At 43.0% G+C, this 19817-nt stretch overlaps 1 protein-coding gene across 1 annotated transcript; it reads left to right on the top strand.

Annotated features, from left to right (window-relative positions):
• The first annotated feature begins 1498 nt into the window (after positions 1 to 1498).
• Positions 1499 to 16911, top strand: LOC311122439 (flotillin-1-like). The gene is made up of 12 exons (XM_084158064.1): positions 1499 to 1612; positions 2785 to 2846; positions 3637 to 3712; positions 4075 to 4165; positions 4306 to 4449; positions 5046 to 5165; positions 5679 to 5927; positions 6163 to 6344; positions 9288 to 9333; positions 12090 to 12227; positions 14106 to 14270; positions 14397 to 16911. The coding sequence occupies exons 2-12, from the start codon at positions 2804 to 2806 to the stop codon at positions 14421 to 14423; spliced, it is 1281 nt and encodes a 426-aa protein (XP_084014190.1). The 5' UTR covers positions 1499 to 1612; positions 2785 to 2803; the 3' UTR covers positions 14424 to 16911.
• Positions 16912 to 19817: the final 2906 nt, after the last annotated feature.

Below are 19817 nucleotides of genomic sequence, written 5' to 3'. Positions count from 1 at the left end.
TGCAATGTGGATAACTCATTCAAAAGATATTACATTTTAATCAATGGTCACTTCTGTTGTGACAACAAGAAAATGCAATGAGTAATTTATGAAAATAAATGAAAAATATGATTTTTTAAATGATCTTTTTATATACCAATAATGAAAAAAATACAATGTTGACATTGGTATGTTGAGAATATTGGGCTGTAGAGAGAGAAATGTTCTACCTGTCTCAGCTGAAGTGGGGTGGGAAATATTCAGTAGGGTCTCTACTAACCAAATGTGCCGTTTTGGAGGGGACTGTGTCATACATACCCAGAAACACAGCTTTAAATTGCCTGGTACTATCCATGGTTCGGAAATCAATGCACACAAAAATAAAAAACACAAAAGCTAAACTTTTTGGGGGATCAAAACGAAATCTAATTTATTTACAAGTTAAATGTAATGAATATTAACCAGGCTATTAAGACACAGCATAATCAATCACACATTCTGAACAGCAATGGAGAAATGTATTTTCAAGTTGTATGCCGATATGTGATTCTTATCTATTAAGGTTTGCAGGATACAGCAAAGGCATAGGACTATTACCTAGTTTTAAAAAATCATAACAAAGACAAGATTATTTACAAGCTATATTGTCATGATGATGGATCAAGGTCAGCAAAGGCACTTTTTGTAGAGTTTAAAGTGGGTGAAGTAAGGAGTCACCAATACTCTGTATTAAACCGTTGCCCAGCACAAGAGACCCATTTAAGTTTTGCAGAATCTATTGAGTAATTCCAATAACATCTATGTTATTAAAAGTGTATTTCTTTAAATATAGCCTACACAATAGCTTTCACCATGCCAGTATTTGTGCAAACTTGTTAAAGAAATGCTGGTATAAATAATACAATACGTCAAATTATCAATTAATGTTTAAAAAAAATCGAGATTATTTTTATTTGTCAAACAGCAGCCATGCATCGATCATCATGTCACCAGAATAAGACCCTTGATATTTATTGAAAGGAGCATGAAGCTCATCACCGTGAACTTTCACCACCCGGTGAATTTCACCACTAATGTATTTAATCTGTAGCATGCTTTCCCATGATGTCGTTACATTTTTTATCTGACATGTACTTTACTCCCATAAAAAGGTTGAATGGAAACCTGGTTAATGTCAAGCTATTTTGAGGATGTTGGAATTCTATTTTGGACTAATATGCGCATGCCTACAGGAGACTTTTGAAGTAGCCTAATCAGATTAAAACATTGTGACTGGCTGTGTTTATGGCACATATAAAAGGTAATAGTTAAATGATAAATATTTAGGCTATATGGGCCTGCCGGGAGAATATGTGGCCACATTATTATAGGACAACTTGGGAGAATGATGATCTGCAACAGAAAACGCATCTGAGCATCAGAAGTAAAAATACAGTCAGACTGGCCTACTAATATGCCTTTCTAGATTTTATAATCTGTCGGGGGGCGTGGTCAGCATTTGCTCTCCATTGAAGTAAGTAGACATTTTTGCAATTCCGGTGATTGAGCCAGTGGTGAAGTTACGTAAATCGGAGTAACCCTCTGGAGTGTACACGACGATTTAGGAAAACATATATTTAGGGAGAATCGATTGGTAAGTTACAGTAGGCAAGAGAAAAATATTTGTTTCTTGTTTGTGGTTGTTATGGACATAGCTAGCGTAACGTAAACATTTGATTTTTCCAGCAGCAAGCTTAAACTAGCATACTGTAGCTAATTTGGTTGAGGCGGGGGCATGGAGTAGCAAGTTAGCTAGCTACGTACTTGACTGTGGTCAGACTTTGCTGTGATCTGAGAGAAATATAGTCTTTGCTGTGGTTCATGAGTGGTGATGTGAAGCTCGGAGACAGAATAGGGTGGGTCAGTATGGGTGACAGAATAGACTAGACCACACGGCTATGGTAAATGCACTAGCTAGTTACGTTAGCTAGCTAACGTTAGCTATCTGTATTCAACATTCACATTGTTGAAGTAGCTAGCTAGCTATAGTAACCACAAACAGTAGAGAAACAATCTCTGTGGTAACTATGTAACAGTAGCTAGCTGTAACATCTTGGCAGACGGTAACTATTCTATTGTATCTCCCGGCATTAGCCATGGATTCACGAACGACACTGTTGAAGAATCCACATGGCTAATTTAGCCTCCCATCATTCTGCTTCGATCCCAGATGAGATGGAACGCCTCTGTCCATTTCTGCCAAATAACGTTCTCTCTAAACTTTAGTCTGTTCTATACCCACCCAGACTGTCACTTTTTCTCAAGTTGATTGTCCTACTTTTTCTCTGCACAAGTACTAACCACAACAGTAACTGCCATCTAGTTACCACAACACATCCTCTGTTATTCCACTGGCTTGTACATTTCGTTATAAACAGTAAGTAAAGTATCAAAGGCAAAGTGTGTGTGTGTGGGAAGTTGGGTAGGGTCTGCCAATTGGGTCTTTGGCTTGGGTGAATGACGTAAACAATGTTAATTGAGGCGCCACACTACTGTGCCAGATCGATGAACAACTGACAGTCAGACACACAACTTGAGACACTAGGCCTACTTCATCATGTATATTTACATTTAAACGTTATTTTAGTTTTTAGATCTCAAGGCTGTGTTTACATTTAGGATTGAATGTGCAGCTGTGCTCTTGACCTAGGCCAAAGCTATTTGGAATTGGAACTAGCAGCAAAATACTAGTACTAATCCAAGGAGTCTTGAATGATTAGGCCAACCAAGTGGAGACTGTCTAATGTTGACAATCTTCTCTTGCAGCTCTTAGGCCCAAATCAAGATGTTCCACACATGTGGACCCAATGAAGCCATGGTGGTGTCTGGTAAGATATTTTGTTTTATGTGTTAATATTGATTAACATGATCTTATATGACACAATACAGACAGGAAAAACAGGTTGCCCAACCTACCCCCATTGCCCTAAATGGCCCAATATTGTTATGACTCACTTTTCTTGAAACTGTAATAGGCCTATGTAGTATACTGTATGTGATTGTTTACAGTACAAGTAACAGTAAATGTCATGTAGGGCCAAGTGACATGTGACTCACTTTAGCCTATCCTCAAGTGTCATGTGATACCACTGAGCAACTCTGGGCCACTTTCAGTTGTCAAACTTTGCAGATAGAAAAGTCATTAATAGAGCCAACATGATTCCTTGGTCTATATGTCGGAGAGGCATGTTTGTTCTATATTATATATTTATATCTGAATGTTCCAAAACGTTGTGTCCTGCTGAATGCGCCCCGGATGTCACAGTGTGTAGTAAACCAGGACAGGAATCTGTAATCAGGTTCAGCTCAAACAGTACAGTACTTTGTTTACATTTCACAATACCAGCTGTCAATAGGCTAGCTCCTTACTTGCATTGTATTGTGTGGAATGTGGTGCTGCAATGTAGTCCTATATGTAGGCTAATTAATATATGTCATAGACTCACTGTGTACATTACATCTTAATTGTGTGCAGTACTGTGTTGAGCGAGTATAGCCTAATGTAATGTAATCTCATCTCATATTTTCAAGTAACCCACTCCTTTTTAGTATATACTAAGTATTTTTACTTTTCTCTGTCAGTCTGATTGCCCACTCTCTTCTTCGCTTCTCCTCCAGGCTTTGGTCGTTCCCCTCCTCTAATGATCGCTGGAGGAAGAGTATTTGTCCTCCCCTGTATTCAACAGATCCAGAGGTAGCTATCTCTCCCTCCCCTTCTTCTTTCAGTTATCTATCCATCCACTCATCCATCCAGGTTTCATTCAGGGATTCTGTTAATGTGTAGAGAAAAAGCCCCCATAGTCCCTGTGTATTCTGTACTGTTACTGTAACGTTAGTGTTTAAATGAATAAGCCTATATGAATACCAGGCTGCTATTTTAAGCTTATAATGCAACACCATCTATCTGTCATTTGTAGCCTCCACCTGTAGTCGTGGTTACTCTCTCTGTCTGACTCACTTTCTCCTCCCTCTCGCTATCCCCCTCTCTATTCTCACTGTACTTTCCCTCTTTGAACCACATATCCTCTTCTTTCTCTGTCTCTGTCTCTCTGTTAGGATCACCCTGAACACCCTGACTCTGAATGTGAAGAGTGATAAGGTGTACACCCGCCATGGAGTGCCCATCTCTGTCACTGGCATCGCCCAGGTATGGACTCCTAACACCTACACACTTTGTGTACTTGTGAAAGTAACCATGTATCCTGATTGGATAGGTATATTTGACCTCACATGGAATCCCTATTTGACCTATGTGACCTTTGACCTCTAACCCCTGACCTCTGGCAGGTGAAGATCCAGGGTCAGAACAAGGAGATGCTGGCCACGGCCTGTCAGATGTTCATGGGGAAGTCTGAGGCTGAGGTCTCCAACATCGCCCTGGAAACACTGGAGGGGCACCAGAGGGCCATCATCGCCCATCTGACTGTTGAGGTAGGCTACACACACACCACACCATGTCCTGATAAAGGGCATGTGTTGCCTCTGGTGCCCTTTTCTCTTCCAAAAGGATTGCCTTGGTCTTTTGAATTTACTATCACTGAATGTCTCACTGACTTCAAGCTACAAGCCATAGCTTGTTTTTCTCATCGTTGACCTTTCTCATGACTTACCTAAAAGGCTGGCAAACCTGCCTGGCAACTGAGAGCAGTAATGGATTATAGTTATTATAATGTAGTGAATAGTAAGAGCATAGTAATAAGTGTCCTTTCATTCCCCTGGTCTGTGGTTTTACTTCATGTGTAGCTCTGGCTGATCTCCTCTGTATTCCCCCCCGTAGATACAGAAATACTAGAAGGGACAAAGCCCCTCAGACCAGGGCAATTTGACAGGAACATTCATGGGTACACTCGTTATGGCCGGTCCACCCATCTCCCCCGTGGTCCTGTGTGGCTCAGTTAGTAGAGCATGGCGCTTGCAACACCAGGGTTCATGGGTTCGATCCCCATTGGGGCCACCAATACGAAAATGTATAAAAGTGTCTGCTAAATGTATGTATATTATATATGATTATTGTCCTTCCCCTGTAGGAGATCTACCAGGACCGTAAGAAGTTCTCTGAGCAGGTGTTCAAGGTGGCCTCCTCTGACCTGGTCAACATGGGCATCGGCGTGGTTAGCTACACACTGAAAGATGTTCACGACGACCAGGTTTGTTCTCTCTCTGTCTCTCTCACTAACACTCGGACAAATATACAGAGATGTTACAGTCACACAAGGATTGTTACAGAAAACAGGCGCAGATTTTGTAAAATGTTTTTTAAAATGTATTTTAAAAGTCAGTGTTCGAGAATGCAAGACAAATTCCTGCACAAAAATACTTGTGTATTGTTCTGTTTATGTTGGTAACCAGTTTATAATAGCAATAAGTCCCAAGGGGGTGTGGTATATGGCCAATATATCACGACTAAGGGCTGTTCTTAGACACGACCCGAAGCGTAGTGCCTGCATACAGCCCTTAGCCGTGGTATATTGGCCATGTACCACAAACCCCTGAGGTGCCTTATTGATATTATAAACTGGTTACCAACATATATAGAACAGTAAACAAGTATTTTTGTGTATATTGTCTGATATACACACGGCTGAAATGCTGTTTCAGCCAATCAGCATGCAGGACCCAAACTAGCAGGTTTCTAATAATAACAACACGGTCTCTGTCAGGACTACCTCAACTCCCTGGGTAAAGCTAGGACAGCTCAGGTGCAGAAGGATGCCAGGATCGGCGAGGCTCAGTACAAACGAGACGCGGTGATCCGGGAGGCCCAGGCCATGCAGGAGAAGGTGTCAGCCCAGTATGTGAATGAGATCGAGATGGCCAAAGCCCAGAGAGACTACGAGCTGAAGAAGGCCTCCTACGACTATGAGGTCAACACCAAGAAGGCCGAGTCTGAGATGGCCTATCAGCTGCAGGTATCCTATCACCAAACTCTGGGCTGTGCAATGATCCTCTCATTCAGACACCCAACACAGCCGATGTAGTGTGTTGTGTTCTAATAACGGATAATATTCACGTTTATTAACACAGGGCAGAATCCTAACTTGAGAAGCGAGAAGGATCCTCAAGTTCCCACCACTGCTGTCACTTTTTATGTAAAGTGTCTTTGGGTGTTTTTTCTAAATCCATTTGATTATTGGTATTATCTAGGTGGCGAAGACGAAGCAGCGTATTGAGGAGGAGACGATGCAGGTGAAGGTGGTGGAGAGGTCTCAGCAGATCCTGCTGCAGGAGCAGGAGATCACCCGCAAGGAGATGGAGCTGGAGGCTAAGGTGAAGAAGCCGGCTGAGGCAGAGAGATACCGCCTGGAGAGACTGGCTGAGGCTGAACGGTGTGGTACAATACCTGCATGCTCCAGTTTTCACAAGAAAGTTGTCAGTTATAAAAACTAAACTTGAGGTGAGAATGTACAGTGGGGGAAAAAAGTATTGTCAGCCACCAATTGTGCAAGTTCTCCCACTTAAAAAGATGAGAGAGGCCTGTAATTTTCATCATAGGTACACGTCAACTATGACAGACAAATTGAGAAAAACATTTCCAGAAAATCACATTGTAGGATTTTTAATGAATTTATTTGCAAATTATGGTGGAAAATAAGTATTTGGTCACCTACAAACAAGCAAGATTTCTGGCTCTCACAGACCTGTAACTTCTTCTTTAAGAGGTTCCTCTGTCCTCCAGTCGTTACCTGTATTAATGGCACCTGTTTGAACTTGTTATCAGTATAAAAGACACCTGTCCACAACCTCAAACAGTCACACTCCAAACTCCACTATGGCCAAGACCAAAGAGCTGTCAAAGGACACCAGAAACAAAATTGTAGACCTGCACCAGGCTGGGAAGACTGAATCTGCAATAGGTAAGCAGCTTGGTTTGAAGAAATCAACTGTGGGAGCAATTATTAGGAAATGGAAGACATACAAGACCACTGATAATCTCCCTCGATCTGGGGCTCCACGCAAGATCTCACCCCGTGTGGTCAAAATGATCACAAGAACGGTGAGCAAAAATCCCAGAACCACACGGGGGGACCTAGTGAATGACCTGCAGAGAGCTGGGACCAAAGTAACAAAGCCTACCATCAGTAACACACTACGCCGCCAGGGACTCAAATCCTGCAGTGCCAGACGTGTCCCCCTGCTTAAGCCAGTACATGTCCAGGCCTGTCTGAAGTTTGCTAGAGTGCATTTGGATGATCCAGAAGAGGATTGGGAGAATGTCATATGGTCAGATGAAACCAAAATATAACTTTTTGGTAAAAACTCAACTCGTTGTTTTTGGAGGACAAAGAATGTTGAGTTGCATCCAAAGAACACCATACCTACTGTGAAGCATGGGGGTGGAAACATCAAGCTTTGGGGCTGTTTTTCTGCAAAGGGACCAGGACGACTGATCCGTGTGAAGGAAAGAATGAATGGGGCCATGTATCGTGAGATTTTGAGTGAAAACCTCCTTCCATCAGCAAGGGCATTGAAGATGAAACGTGGCTGGGTCTTTCAGCATGACAATGATCCCAAACACACCACCCGGGCAACGAAGGAGTGGCTTCGTAAGAAGCATTTCAAGGTCCTGGAGTGGCCTAGCCAGTCTCCAGATCTCAACCCCATAGAAAATCTTTGGAGGGAGTTGAAAGTCTGTGTTTCCCAGCGACAGCCCCAAAACATCACTGCTCTAGAGGAGATCTGCATGGAGGAATGGGCCAAAATACCAGCAACAGTGTGTGAAAACCTTGTGAAGACTTACAGAAAATGTTTGACCTGTGTCATTGCCAACAAAGGGTATATAACAAAGTATTGAGAAACTTTTGTTATTGACCAAATACTTATTTTCCACCATAATTTGCAAATAAATTCATTAAAAATCCTACAATGTGATTTTCTGGATTTTTTTCCCCTCATTTTGTCTGTCATAGTTGACGTGTACCTATGATGAAAATAAAATGGGAGAACTTGCACAATTGGTGGCTGACTAAATACTTTCCCCCCCCCACTGTACTTATCCTCCCGCAAACTTTAGAGCATGCATATGCAATGTTTCTAGTGGTTGAAGTATTGCATTGCAAAAAGGCAAAAGTAGCCTTGTGCAAATGGAGAATATATGATGACACTCTTATTCATAACAAAAAAACAAGTAGCTAAATATAATAAGATGCAATCATTTGCTGTTAGTGAGAAGAGCAAAAATGTATTTATTCTGGCCATGAGTTAATATTCCCGAAGGAGCAATACAACAAATGACCATGCGCATCTCTCATTTCATTGGACCTAATATATAGGCTCTTATAATTTCTAGGTTTTGCTCTAGCCTATGCATCCAACAGGGAGCGCAGTTTATAACATACAGGTGAACAGACTGTTGATCCAAAGAAGGTACAGTATGAAACTCTGTGGTTGATCTTTTGCATTGAAGTGTGTAGGCTACCACTGTAAGTAGACCTACTGTATTTGTAATTTTTCTCCGGGTACACCATGTTTCAGAATTCACGGGCAGTGCAGCATATTTATGTTCGGGAAAAAGTGAATGCAAAACATTATTGCGTTCAAACGATCTGTTTACAGGTCCACAACCATTTGCAATTGTTCAGATACAGCACCACCAGGACATTTGATCAAGTTCACCATTGCTATTTCCTTTAGATACTGTTTTGGCCTAATTCCAATACTTCTAAAGTATACAGCAAATAAGGGCCTTATTGTCACCATAAAGGGGGAATGATGGGCGTTTTTCAGGCGGAGTTATAATGCTTGTTCACGCACACAGTTTTAGGATCTGATTTATAACTGGAAACATGCTAATGTATGGCCTGCGGCAAGTTTATAAATGTCAATATTTTTGTGCCTGCGCAGTGTTTTCAGAAATGGCGCACGCAGATATTCAGTGTTCAATTTACGCAACGGTTATAAATTAGGTCCCTAGCGTCCAGCATCAGGCGATCACCGCTGGGACACGGCAGAATCCCAATCAGAACTGTGGGTATGTTCTGTTCCGTAGTAGTCACAGTAGTCCTGGGCAGTGAGTCCTGCTAAAGGTTAAACTGAGGAAGATGCTTTCTAGTGATTTTACATTTTAGTCATTTAGCAGACGCTCTTATCCAGAGCGACTTACAGTTAGTGAGTGCATACATTTTCATACTGGCCCTCCGTGGGAATCGAACCCACAACCCTGGCGTTGCAAGCGCCATGCTCTACCAACTGAGCTACACAGGGCCAACATTTGCTCAGTTCAGCTCAACTCCAACTGTCTCTCTCCTTCTCTGTCTCTCTCTCTTTCACAGTGCACAGCTCATCATGGAGGCTGAGGCAGAGGCCGAGTCCATCAGAGTGAGTTCAGCATCGTCTCCCTTCTCTCCTCTCCCTTCTCTCCTCTGTCACTCCCCTCCACTCTCCTGTCATTCCTGTTATCAGTCTCTTCACCCCCAGTACAATAGCTGGATGATACCCCCCCTGACAGCCTGTCCCTTCCACCCTCTCATTCACCCTCTTGCTCTTGCTCTCCCTCCCTCCCTCCCTCCATATTGAGGTTGGTGTTCTCTGTTCCTCTTCCCGTCTCTATTCTAACTTCCCTGTCTCCCTCTTTGTATACATCGCTCACTTCCCTTAATACAACCTTACCTTTGGATAAGTTATCTCTCTTTCTTCATGTGTTTCATATATTATACACATCCTTATTAACCAGTCCATTTGCCATTTGGATATATTTTTCATAGAATAACCCCCCCACCTGTGTCTCGTAGTTCAGATGCATTGGGATATACACTCAGTGGCCAGGAAAATTGATCGCTCCTACAGACAGTGAGTCACGTGGCCGTGGCTTGCTATATAAAGCAGGCAGACAGGCATCCAGTTACTGTTCGATTGAACGTTAGAATGGACAAAACAAGTGACCTAAGCGACTTTGAGCGTGGTATGGTATCTCTGAAACGGCCGCACTCCTGGGCTTTTCACGCACGACAGTGTTTAGGGTTTACCGAGAATGGTACGACAAAAAAAAAACATCCAGTCAGCGGCAGTCCTGTGGACGAAAACTGCTCATTAATGAGAGGTCGAAGGAGAATGGTAATAATCGTGCAAGCTAACAGGCGGGCCATAAACAGGCAAATAACGGCGCAGTACAACAGTGGTGTACAGAATGGCATCTCGGAAGGCACAACTCGTCGGTCCTTGTCACAGATGGGTTTTGCAGCAGACGACCACACCAGGTTCCACTCCTATCAGCTAAAAACAAGAAGAAGGGGCTCCAGTGCGCACACGATCACCAACACTGGACAATTGAGGAGTGGAAAAACATAGCCTGGTCCGACGAATCCCGGTTCCTGTTGCGTCATGCTGATCGCAGAGTCAGGATTTGGCGTAAGTAGCATGAGTCCATGGCTTCATTCTGCCTGGTGTCAACGGTACAGGTTGGTGGCGGTGGTGTAATGGTGTGGAGAATGTTTTCCTGGCACACATTAGGTCCCTTGATACCAATCGAGCAACTTTGCCATGCCCCGAAGAATTCAGGCTGTTCTGGACCCGACCCGGTACTAAACTCAGCAAAAAAAGAAGTTTCCATTATTCAGGACCCTGTCTTTCAAAGCTAATTTGTAAAAATCCAAATAACTTCACAGATCTTCATTGTAAGGGGTTTAAACACTCTTTCCCATGCTTGTTCAATGAACCATAAACAATTAATGGACATGCACCTGTGGAACGGTCATTAAGACACTAACACTAAGACACAGTTATGAAAACTTAGGACACTAAAGAGGCCTTTCTACTGACTCTGAAAAACACCAAAAGAAAGATGCCCAGGGTCCCTGCTCATCTGCGTGAACGTGCCTTAGGCATGCTGCAAGGAGGCATGAGGACTGCAGATGTGGCCAGAGCAATAAATTGCAATGTCCGTACTGTGAGACGCCTAAGACAGCGCTACAGGGAGACAGGACGGACAGCTGATCGCCCTCGCAGTGGCAGACCACGTGTAACAACACCTGCACAGGATCGGTACATCCGAACCTCACACCTGCGGGACAGGTACAGGATGGCAACAACAACTGCCCGAGTTACACCAGGAACGCACAATCCTTCCATCCGTACTCAGACTGTCCGCAATAAGCTGAGAGAGGCTGGACTGAGGGCTTGTAGGCCTGTTGTAAGGCAGGTCCTCACCAGACATCACCGGCAACAACGTCGCCTATGGGCGCACACCCACCGCCGCTGTACCAGACAGCACTGTCAAAAAGTGCTCGCGGTTTTGTCTCACCAGGGGTGATGGTCTGATTCACGTTTATCGTCGAAGGAATGAGCATTACACCGAGGTCTGTACTCTGGAGCGGGATCGATTTAGAGGTGGAGGGTCCGTCATGGTCTGGGGCGGTGTGTAACAGCATCATCGGACTGAGCTTGTTGTCATTGCAGGCAATCTCAATGCTGTGCGTTACAGGGAAGACATCTTCCTCCCTCATATGGTACCCTTCCTGCAGGCTCATCCTGACATGACCCTCCAGCATGACAATGCCACCAGCCATACTGCTCGTTCTGTGCGAGATTTCCTGCAAGACAGGAATGTCAGTGTTCTGCCATGGCCAGCGAAGAGCCCGGATCTCAATCCCATTGAGAATGTCTGGGACCTGTTGGATCGGAGGGTGAGGGCTAGGCCATTTCCCCCCCAGAAATGTCTGGGAACTTGCAGGTGTCTTGGTGGAAGAGTGGGGTAACATCTCACAGCAAGAACTGGCAAATCTGGTGCAGTCCATGAGGAGGAGATACACTGCAGTACTTAATGCACCTGGTGGCCACACCAGATACTGACTGTTACTTTTGATTTTGACCCCCCCTTTGTTCAGGGACACATTATTCAATTTCCATGTCTGTGGAACTTGTTCAGTTTATGTCTCAGTTGTTGAATCTTGTTATGTTCATACAAATATTTACACGTTAAGTTTGCTGAAAATAAACGCAGTTGACAGTGAGAGGACGTTTCTTTTTTTGCTGAGTTTAGATGAGTGTACCTAATAAACTGGCAACTGAGTTTATTCTTATTTGTTCTTTCATATATATACCCTTTATTTATTTGAACTATAATGTGTTCTCTGTAGATGAAGGGCGATGCTGAGGCGTTTGCTCTGGAGGCTAAGGGTCGTGCCGAGGCAGAGCAGATGGCTAAGAAGGCTGAGGCCTTTAAACAGTACGGGGAGGGAGCCATGGTGGACATGCTGCTGGAGAAACTACCACTGGTCAGTCACACTGGGAGTAGGACTGGTTCTACTGGAGACTGGGAGGGTGCATGGATAGGGAGAAGGATTGATGGGAAAGCGATTCAGTAGATACAGAGATGGAGAGTTTAAGCGGATGGATGGAGAGATGAAGAGATTGAATGGATGGATGGATGGATGGATGGATGCATAAATGGTCAGATTCAGTGTATATAAAGATAGATGGATGACAGATTGATTAGATGACAGACAGACATGTACAGGTGTGGTCAAAAGTTTTGAGAATGACACATATGAATTTTCACAAAGTCTGCTGCCTCAGTTTTTATGATGACAATTTGCATATACTCCAGAATGTTATGAAGAGTGATCAGATGAATTACAATTAATTGCAAAGTCCCTCTTTGCCATGAAAATGAACTTAATCCCCCAAAAACAGTTCCACTGCATTTCAGCCCTGCCACAAAAGGACCAGCTTACATCATTTCAGTGCTTCTCTCGTTAACACAGGTGAGAGTGTTGATGAGGACAAGGCTGGAGATCACTCTGTCATGCTGATTGAGTTAGAATAACAGACTAGAAGCTTTAAAAGGAGGGTGGTGCTTGAAATCATTGTTCTTCCTCTGTTAACCATGGTTACCTGCAAGGAAACACGTGCCGTCATCATTGCTTTGCACAAAAAGGGCTTCACAGGCAAGGATATTGCTGCTAGTAAGATTGCACCTAAATCAACCATTTATCGGATCATCAAGAACTTCAAGGAGAGAGGTTCAATTGTTGTGAAGAAGGCTTCAGGGCGCCCAAGAAAGTCCAGCAAGTGCCAGGACCGTCTCCTAAAGTTGATTCAGCTGCGGGATCGGGGCACCACCAGTGCAGAGCTTGCTCAGGAATGGCAGCAGGCAGGTGTGAGTGCATCTGCACGCACAGTAAGGCGAAGACTTTTGGAGGATAGCCTGGTGTCAAGAAGGGCAGCGTGGAAGCTACTTCTCTCCAGGAAAAACATCAGGGACAGACTGATATTCTGCAAAAGGTACAGGGATTGGACTGCTGAGGACTGGGGTAAAGTCATTTTCTCTGATGAATCCCCTTTCCGATTGTTTGGGGCATCCGGAAAAATGCTTGTCCGGAGAAGACAAGGTGAGTGCTACCATCAGTCCTGTGTCATGCCAACAGTGAAGCATCCTGAGACCATTCATGTGTGGGGTTGCTTCTCAGGCAAGGGAGTGGGCTCACTCACAATTTTGCCTAAGAACACAGCCATGAATAAAGAATGGTACCAACACATCCTCCGAGAGCAACTTCTCCCAACCATCCAAGAACAGTTTGGTGACGACCAATGCATTTTCCAGCATGTTGGAGCACCTTGCCATAAAGCAAAAGTGATAACTAAGTGGCTCGGGGAACAAAACATTGAAATGTTGGGTCCATGTCCAGGAAACTCCCCAGACCTTAATCCCATTGAGAACTTGTGGTCAATCCTCAAGAGGTGGGTGGACAAACAAAAACCCACAAATTCTGACAAACTCCAAGCATTGATTATGCAAGAATGGGCTGCCATCAGTCAGGATGTGGCCCAGAAGTTAATTGACAGCATGCCAGGGCGGATTGCAGAGGTCTTGAAAAAGAAGGGTCAACACTGCAAATATTGACTCTTTGCATAAACTTAATGTAATTGTCAATAAAAGCCTTTGACACTTATGGAATGCTTGTAATTATACTTCAGTATACCATAGTAACATCTGACAAAAATATCTCATAACACTGAAGCAGCAAACTTTGTGAAGACCAATACTTGTGTCATTCTCAAAACTTTTGACCACGACTGTAGTGTACTGTTACTGCAGTCCTGTGTGCTGCTGTTCTCTTCCTGAAGCTGCCATCACTCCTCCTGTCCTCTAGATAGCAGAGGAGATCAGCAGGCCCCTGTCCATGGCCCAGAAGGTTACCATGGTTTCCAGCGGCGGGGGTGAGGTGGGCGCGGCCAAGCTGACCGGAGAGGTTCTGGACATCATGACCAGATTACCAGCTGCCGTGGAGAAACTCACCGGAATCAACATTTCACAGGTCTGTGTGTATGCGTGCGCTGGTGTGTGTGGAAGAGAGGAAAATAGTGTGTGTGTGCGTATACAGCATGTGTATGTGAACATATTTGTCGACACCTACTGACATTCTCTCCCCTTCTTTCCACAGGTTGGCCTGTCCACTCGTATGGGCTGAGAATGGAGCCCAGTGACCTGGAACTCCATACTGCCTCCTAGTGCCTATAATTACTATTACTACTCCTAGTGTAGTCCTCTGTCTGTCTGTCTGCATGCCTGTCTGCATGCCTGTGTTAGTACTATAGTCTTTCTTAGGGCATGTCACAACACTCTTAATCGGCCTCCCCTCTTGCTTCCTGGGCCTCGTTGGCACTGATCTGAAAACACAGGATGGGTCAAAGCTATATGTTGTAGGCCTACTGGGGGAGTTTCTTTCTCCTGGTCATTCATATCTCTGTTAGATCAGCTTGGATGAAGGAAAGGAGAGCACTTTGGACTAGCATGAAACGGCCTTAGTAGTTCTGGTAGTAACTAGCCTCCTCTCCACCATTTTGTACTCTCGTTCTCCCGTCAGTTATTCAGTTGTTTTTATCACTGCTTCAAACCTACCTTTCTGTCTCCCTATATTACAGGGTTGGGTCCATATCAACTGTTAAACTTATATTTTCCTGCCTGTCACATAGTTGTATTTGTTTTTGTAATTCATAGAATTTTATTTCATTGGGTTGTGGTTGAGAAATTATGTTTTCATTCTCAGTGCCTTTTATTGTTCTTAGGAAATAATAGTGTGTATATGTATGAGGTCATCCATTTAATTGTTGGGTTTGTCAGCTGATTGTTTTGTCAACATTTGCAGTTGTTCTGTAAGGTAGTCTGCCTTGTTCTCAGCATGGTTGGCTAGCTAGTTATTATAATTTGCTTTGCAAATGAAGAAGAAATGCTCTTTACTTTCACTGTGAACATATCTTCATTTTTTCCCCAATCAGAATTGAGATAATTGTAATCCTGGTAGTCATGTTATTATACATAAACATGTTCTATCTGCTAATTTACCTCTGCATGCTCTGTGCATGCCTTAAAAAAGTATAATATCTCTGTCCACCACCTTATGGACAAGGTCGTTTTTGACTATGTGCTCCCCTAACAGTAGATCCTAGATCAGTCTATCTACTGATATCTCTAAGATAACCCTCTAGAATGGCCAGTGCCTTGTGTTTTAAAGTCTAATTAATACTATCAGTACAAGCCATATTACAATAGAAGCCAAGTTACATGCAGATTATGCTGTTTTAAGATTTGTGTGCTTTTTGCCATGACTCTGCCATTTGTGGGCGATGAAATCACAAACTATATGGTGGGTTGGCACTAAACCTCTTCTCTCTGTTGGTACAATACTGGCATAGACACAATCAATGGAGTACCGAATCTGATGGTACCTAATCTCAACTAGTTACCAAAGCAAAAAAGAAGGAACTACATATTCTCTGTTAAAGTGTTGTTTATCAAACACAACAGACAGATTGTCATATACACCATTATGGCTTAGTTCTAGTGTGTTAAGTGTGTTTCTAAACCCTAGACTTATTAGACGGACAGGCCTTAGATCTGAGCTTCTACTGTGCTATAAATGTATAAAGGCAGAGATTTTCTGTAAATGTATGTGAAGTAATTGGAAGGAAGTGTGTGGCAGGAGGGAGGGAGCAGACTGGGGGTTTCCTGCTGAAGGCTAACCTCAGTCTCTTTTATCTAGGTCAGGTGTCACATGGTGCCTGATGAACATGCTGCTTGAGGTGAAGGTATATGTGTAGAATAAGGGAACGGAGAAACTAGCCTGGGTGCCAGTCTGTTTCTGTTCTCTTGTCAACTCCTTATGGAATTGTCATGTCAAACATGTTTCCCTTGACAATGACAATGGAACAGGCAAAAGCACAAACAGATCTGGGACCAGGCTACAGACTCTACTGTAGTGGAGATCCATTAAGTGGTATGGTCCAGTTTGGTATACAGGGACCTTCGATAGACTGGAGTAGACAATATACATTTTAATCACAGATGTGTTCATTAATCAGGAGCTATCCTTTCGTATCGTAATCTTATCATTAGTATTGTCTATTTTTCTAGATGTTCTATGTTGTGCTGATCACATCCCTGTTTGATCCTTTTGTAGTATAGGGTTGTTGTAGTTGTTAGGGACTTGTTCTATACCACTGCTCAGGATTCTAGGAGCTACTTCTCTCTACCTGATTGAATACCCCAAAGCTTACATGCTATCTGGCTGTCTATGCATTTTGTTACCACCAAGTGCCTGACTAAGTTGAAAGATTCCCATTTTTCTCTCAACCTAAAGGCTAAACTGTCACCCCAGGTTAAACATTGTAACAACCTATAGAGGCGTGCTATGTCCTAAAGATATGAATGAATGCCAATTTCGCCAAACCAATACTACTGCTTTCACTTATGCGCACACCTGTATATTACATCATAATGTCAATGATTTGTGACTTTTAGCCTTTTCTATGCTTTGTTGACTTGTCAAAATAATACCTGGCCTTCTGTGTAGTGTAAACTTTGTATGCAAGTGCACTAAGTTATGAATATTATAAATATATTTGGAATGAAATTATTGTAACATTATATAAACACAAACTCTGATTTCCTAACTTAAACCCTTTGTCGTGTGTTTAATGACAAGTAGAACATTCGTCCTTGCTTTATTTGGAAAGGTTTACTTTATTAAAACTACAAAAATAGACAACACAATGAATTACAATGGCATCAAGGTAAGGTAGCAAGCTTTCTACAAAGGAACAAAAAGGAGACCCCAACTGTAACAAAGAAATTCCATATATTAGTCAAAGAAATAAAAATTATGTCCTTAGAATATGTACACATCATCAAGTTCAGCTTCAAAGACAAAGGACGACATCATCACTGACAAGGAGATTCTAAGTACATATACAGTAAATATATATACAAATATGGGTTAAGTTGGGCTACAGTGTATCAAAAAAGGTCAATCGAGAAGCACATACTGTATTCAAATTCATATGGCACAACCATTCACACTCATTCAATCAGTAAACAAGGATTACTTGATCATCTTAATTAAACCTGACACATTCTACAGAACTACATCAGTAAGGCAGATTCCACCATGGTCAGCTTATGTTGGGAGAATGAAGATGAAAGGTCACTGACACACTAAAAGGCTTTTGATACAGTTGCTAGTGTGCCTCATGAGTGTTACGTTCTTTGTCATTTTGATGTTTTAACCATTAGGTCTGATCGTTTCTCTATTGCTGGGTATCTATGTAGCACTGGCACAAAGTTTGGGGATGAGCATTTGGTGTACTCTGCCTTTCCTCATAATGCAGACAGGTTTTCCAAACCTTTATTTTCCTCCTTGAGAACACCTTTTATGAGGCGGTTCTATTTGAACAACTCTACTGATATGAATCATGAATAAATGATCAACTTTAAGTAGATAAATCACAAGACATTGACCTGTTTTTATAATGTTTAGGCCTGCATCTATTTTGACCAGCAATGCCATGTTTGACTGCTATAGGTTCTAACGCCAAGTGGATACAGACTGTCTGTACGCTCCAATATCCATACTAGCATACTAACATGATACATACCAATGTTGGGGAGCTACTCTGAAAGTGTCGTTAACTAGTTGTTAAAATGTAACTACGCCCCAAGACTGGTCACTACTCTAGTATTCCAGTGCTGGTATTGGGGCATGTGGGCAGAAACAGCCTTTAAAGTGCAGCTGGTAGTGTATTGGATATATACATGAACCTCATTTCTGCATCTGGGTCACTGAGTCAGACCCAGCTCCGCTATCCATCGCTGGTAGAAAATCATCACATCGCTCACCTCACTTACACATGGAAATTGTAATTTACATATCATATCAGCCCCCACCCCCCTCTAGTCGTCGATCCATCTGTCCCATCCATGTTATGCTGTTCCATCAGCTAGTCACCAATCACAACTGTCAGTTTCACATGTGATGTCACAGCACAGGCAGTGTTGTCTGTCTCTCAGTGGGTGTTGCTGTGGGCTGTACTATTCCAGCTCCCATCAGGAAGGATGTCTCTCTTCTGTTATGTTCAAATCTCATTGGCTGTAGCCGTTCACAGTGCACCTCCCCTACTGTACCTGTTCTCTCAGTCAGTGAGGCTCACATCATGTGACACCAGTCAGTTCTCTCTGGCTCTGGAGGTCCAAAGGGTTTCAGTTTGGAGGTCTGGTAGAGTAACAACAATATCTCTATGGTAACAACCACACACGCTTCCTGTCCTGGAAAGAGTCCACGAGTCCAGATCAGTTCACATCAATCCACTATAACTCCATAGTTACAGCTCAGAGTGTGGATCAGTTGTGATAGATATGAGTGAGACTGCTGAATGAAAGGCTTACGGAGTGGTGAGATACTGAGTTGGGTGGAGAGGGAGGCAGAATGTGGCAGAATATAGTCACAACACCAGCCTAGTCTGGGCTGAGCAGCTGACTAAATGACTGACTTGACAGCATTGTGTGTGTGTCTGTCTAATGCCTGGGGTTACAGACTGCTGGTGGGACACCTGTTGCTGTGTCTGCTACTGGCCTGTGTATGACATACCATAATCTTGCTCGCCAGACTTGAAAACTAAGATGTAACAGGGGTAAGCCAGAGGAGTATAATGCAATATTCAGCCACACTTGTCTGGTTCCATGAGACTAGAGGCTGAACCCTAGACTGGGGTCTGGGACAGAGGGGCTGGGAATAAGGATCTGGGGCTGGGAAGAACTGGGTTATATACTGAAAACTAGTGATACTGGGAACATCCTGGAGTTTACTGGGACATGCTAGTTTTATATATAGTACTAAGACAGCGAACCCTGTGTGCAATTTCATCTCTGTGCGAAAAATGTGTGCGTACCATTTTGAGATCGAGAAATGTTGACAGTATGACAGTACATATAAACCTTCACCAGTAACCCTAGCACATTATATTTTAAATACCAAAAAGATTAGCATGTCAAGTAATAAAATATCTGTATAGGGCGATGTGTTATTACGTTTATCCCAAAATGTTAATATGCTATTAAACTATGATCACATTTCAGAGTATTAAAGTCTGATATTGATTCATAATCAGATTGGTATTGTTGATATTCATTTGATAAACCTTAATCAACGTTACACCTTCATCTACATCAACAAGCATCGTCATATCACCTCCCCATACAGGTCTTACAGCTTCCCTATGTTAGCTAGCAGACCACTGACGGACCATTGGTGGTCCTGTAAGCACTATGCAGAATCAGATAGCAACCCACCACCGCACCAACCATTGTGTTGTGTTACATTCTTATTAAGACAATCTAGAGTCTACTCAGGGGGGGTAAAGGGGTATGACTTGGGTCTGTCTCGTGGGAGTGAAAACCGAACCAGCGGTGTCTCAGCCCCATCCGCCCATCATAGAGAAATCCAAAATATACTGCACACCTCTCCCTCTACACCTCCTTCAATTCAAAGCACTCATCTCTATGATGAATGAAGGTAGGAGGAGGAGTGGGA

Source organism: Coregonus lavaretus, assembly GCF_964263955.1.
Source record: "Coregonus lavaretus genome assembly, chromosome: 3".
In the NCBI taxonomy this organism is placed as follows: domain Eukaryota; kingdom Metazoa; phylum Chordata; class Actinopteri; order Salmoniformes; family Salmonidae; genus Coregonus; species Coregonus lavaretus.
This window is presented reverse-complemented; position numbering and strand designations above follow the sequence as displayed.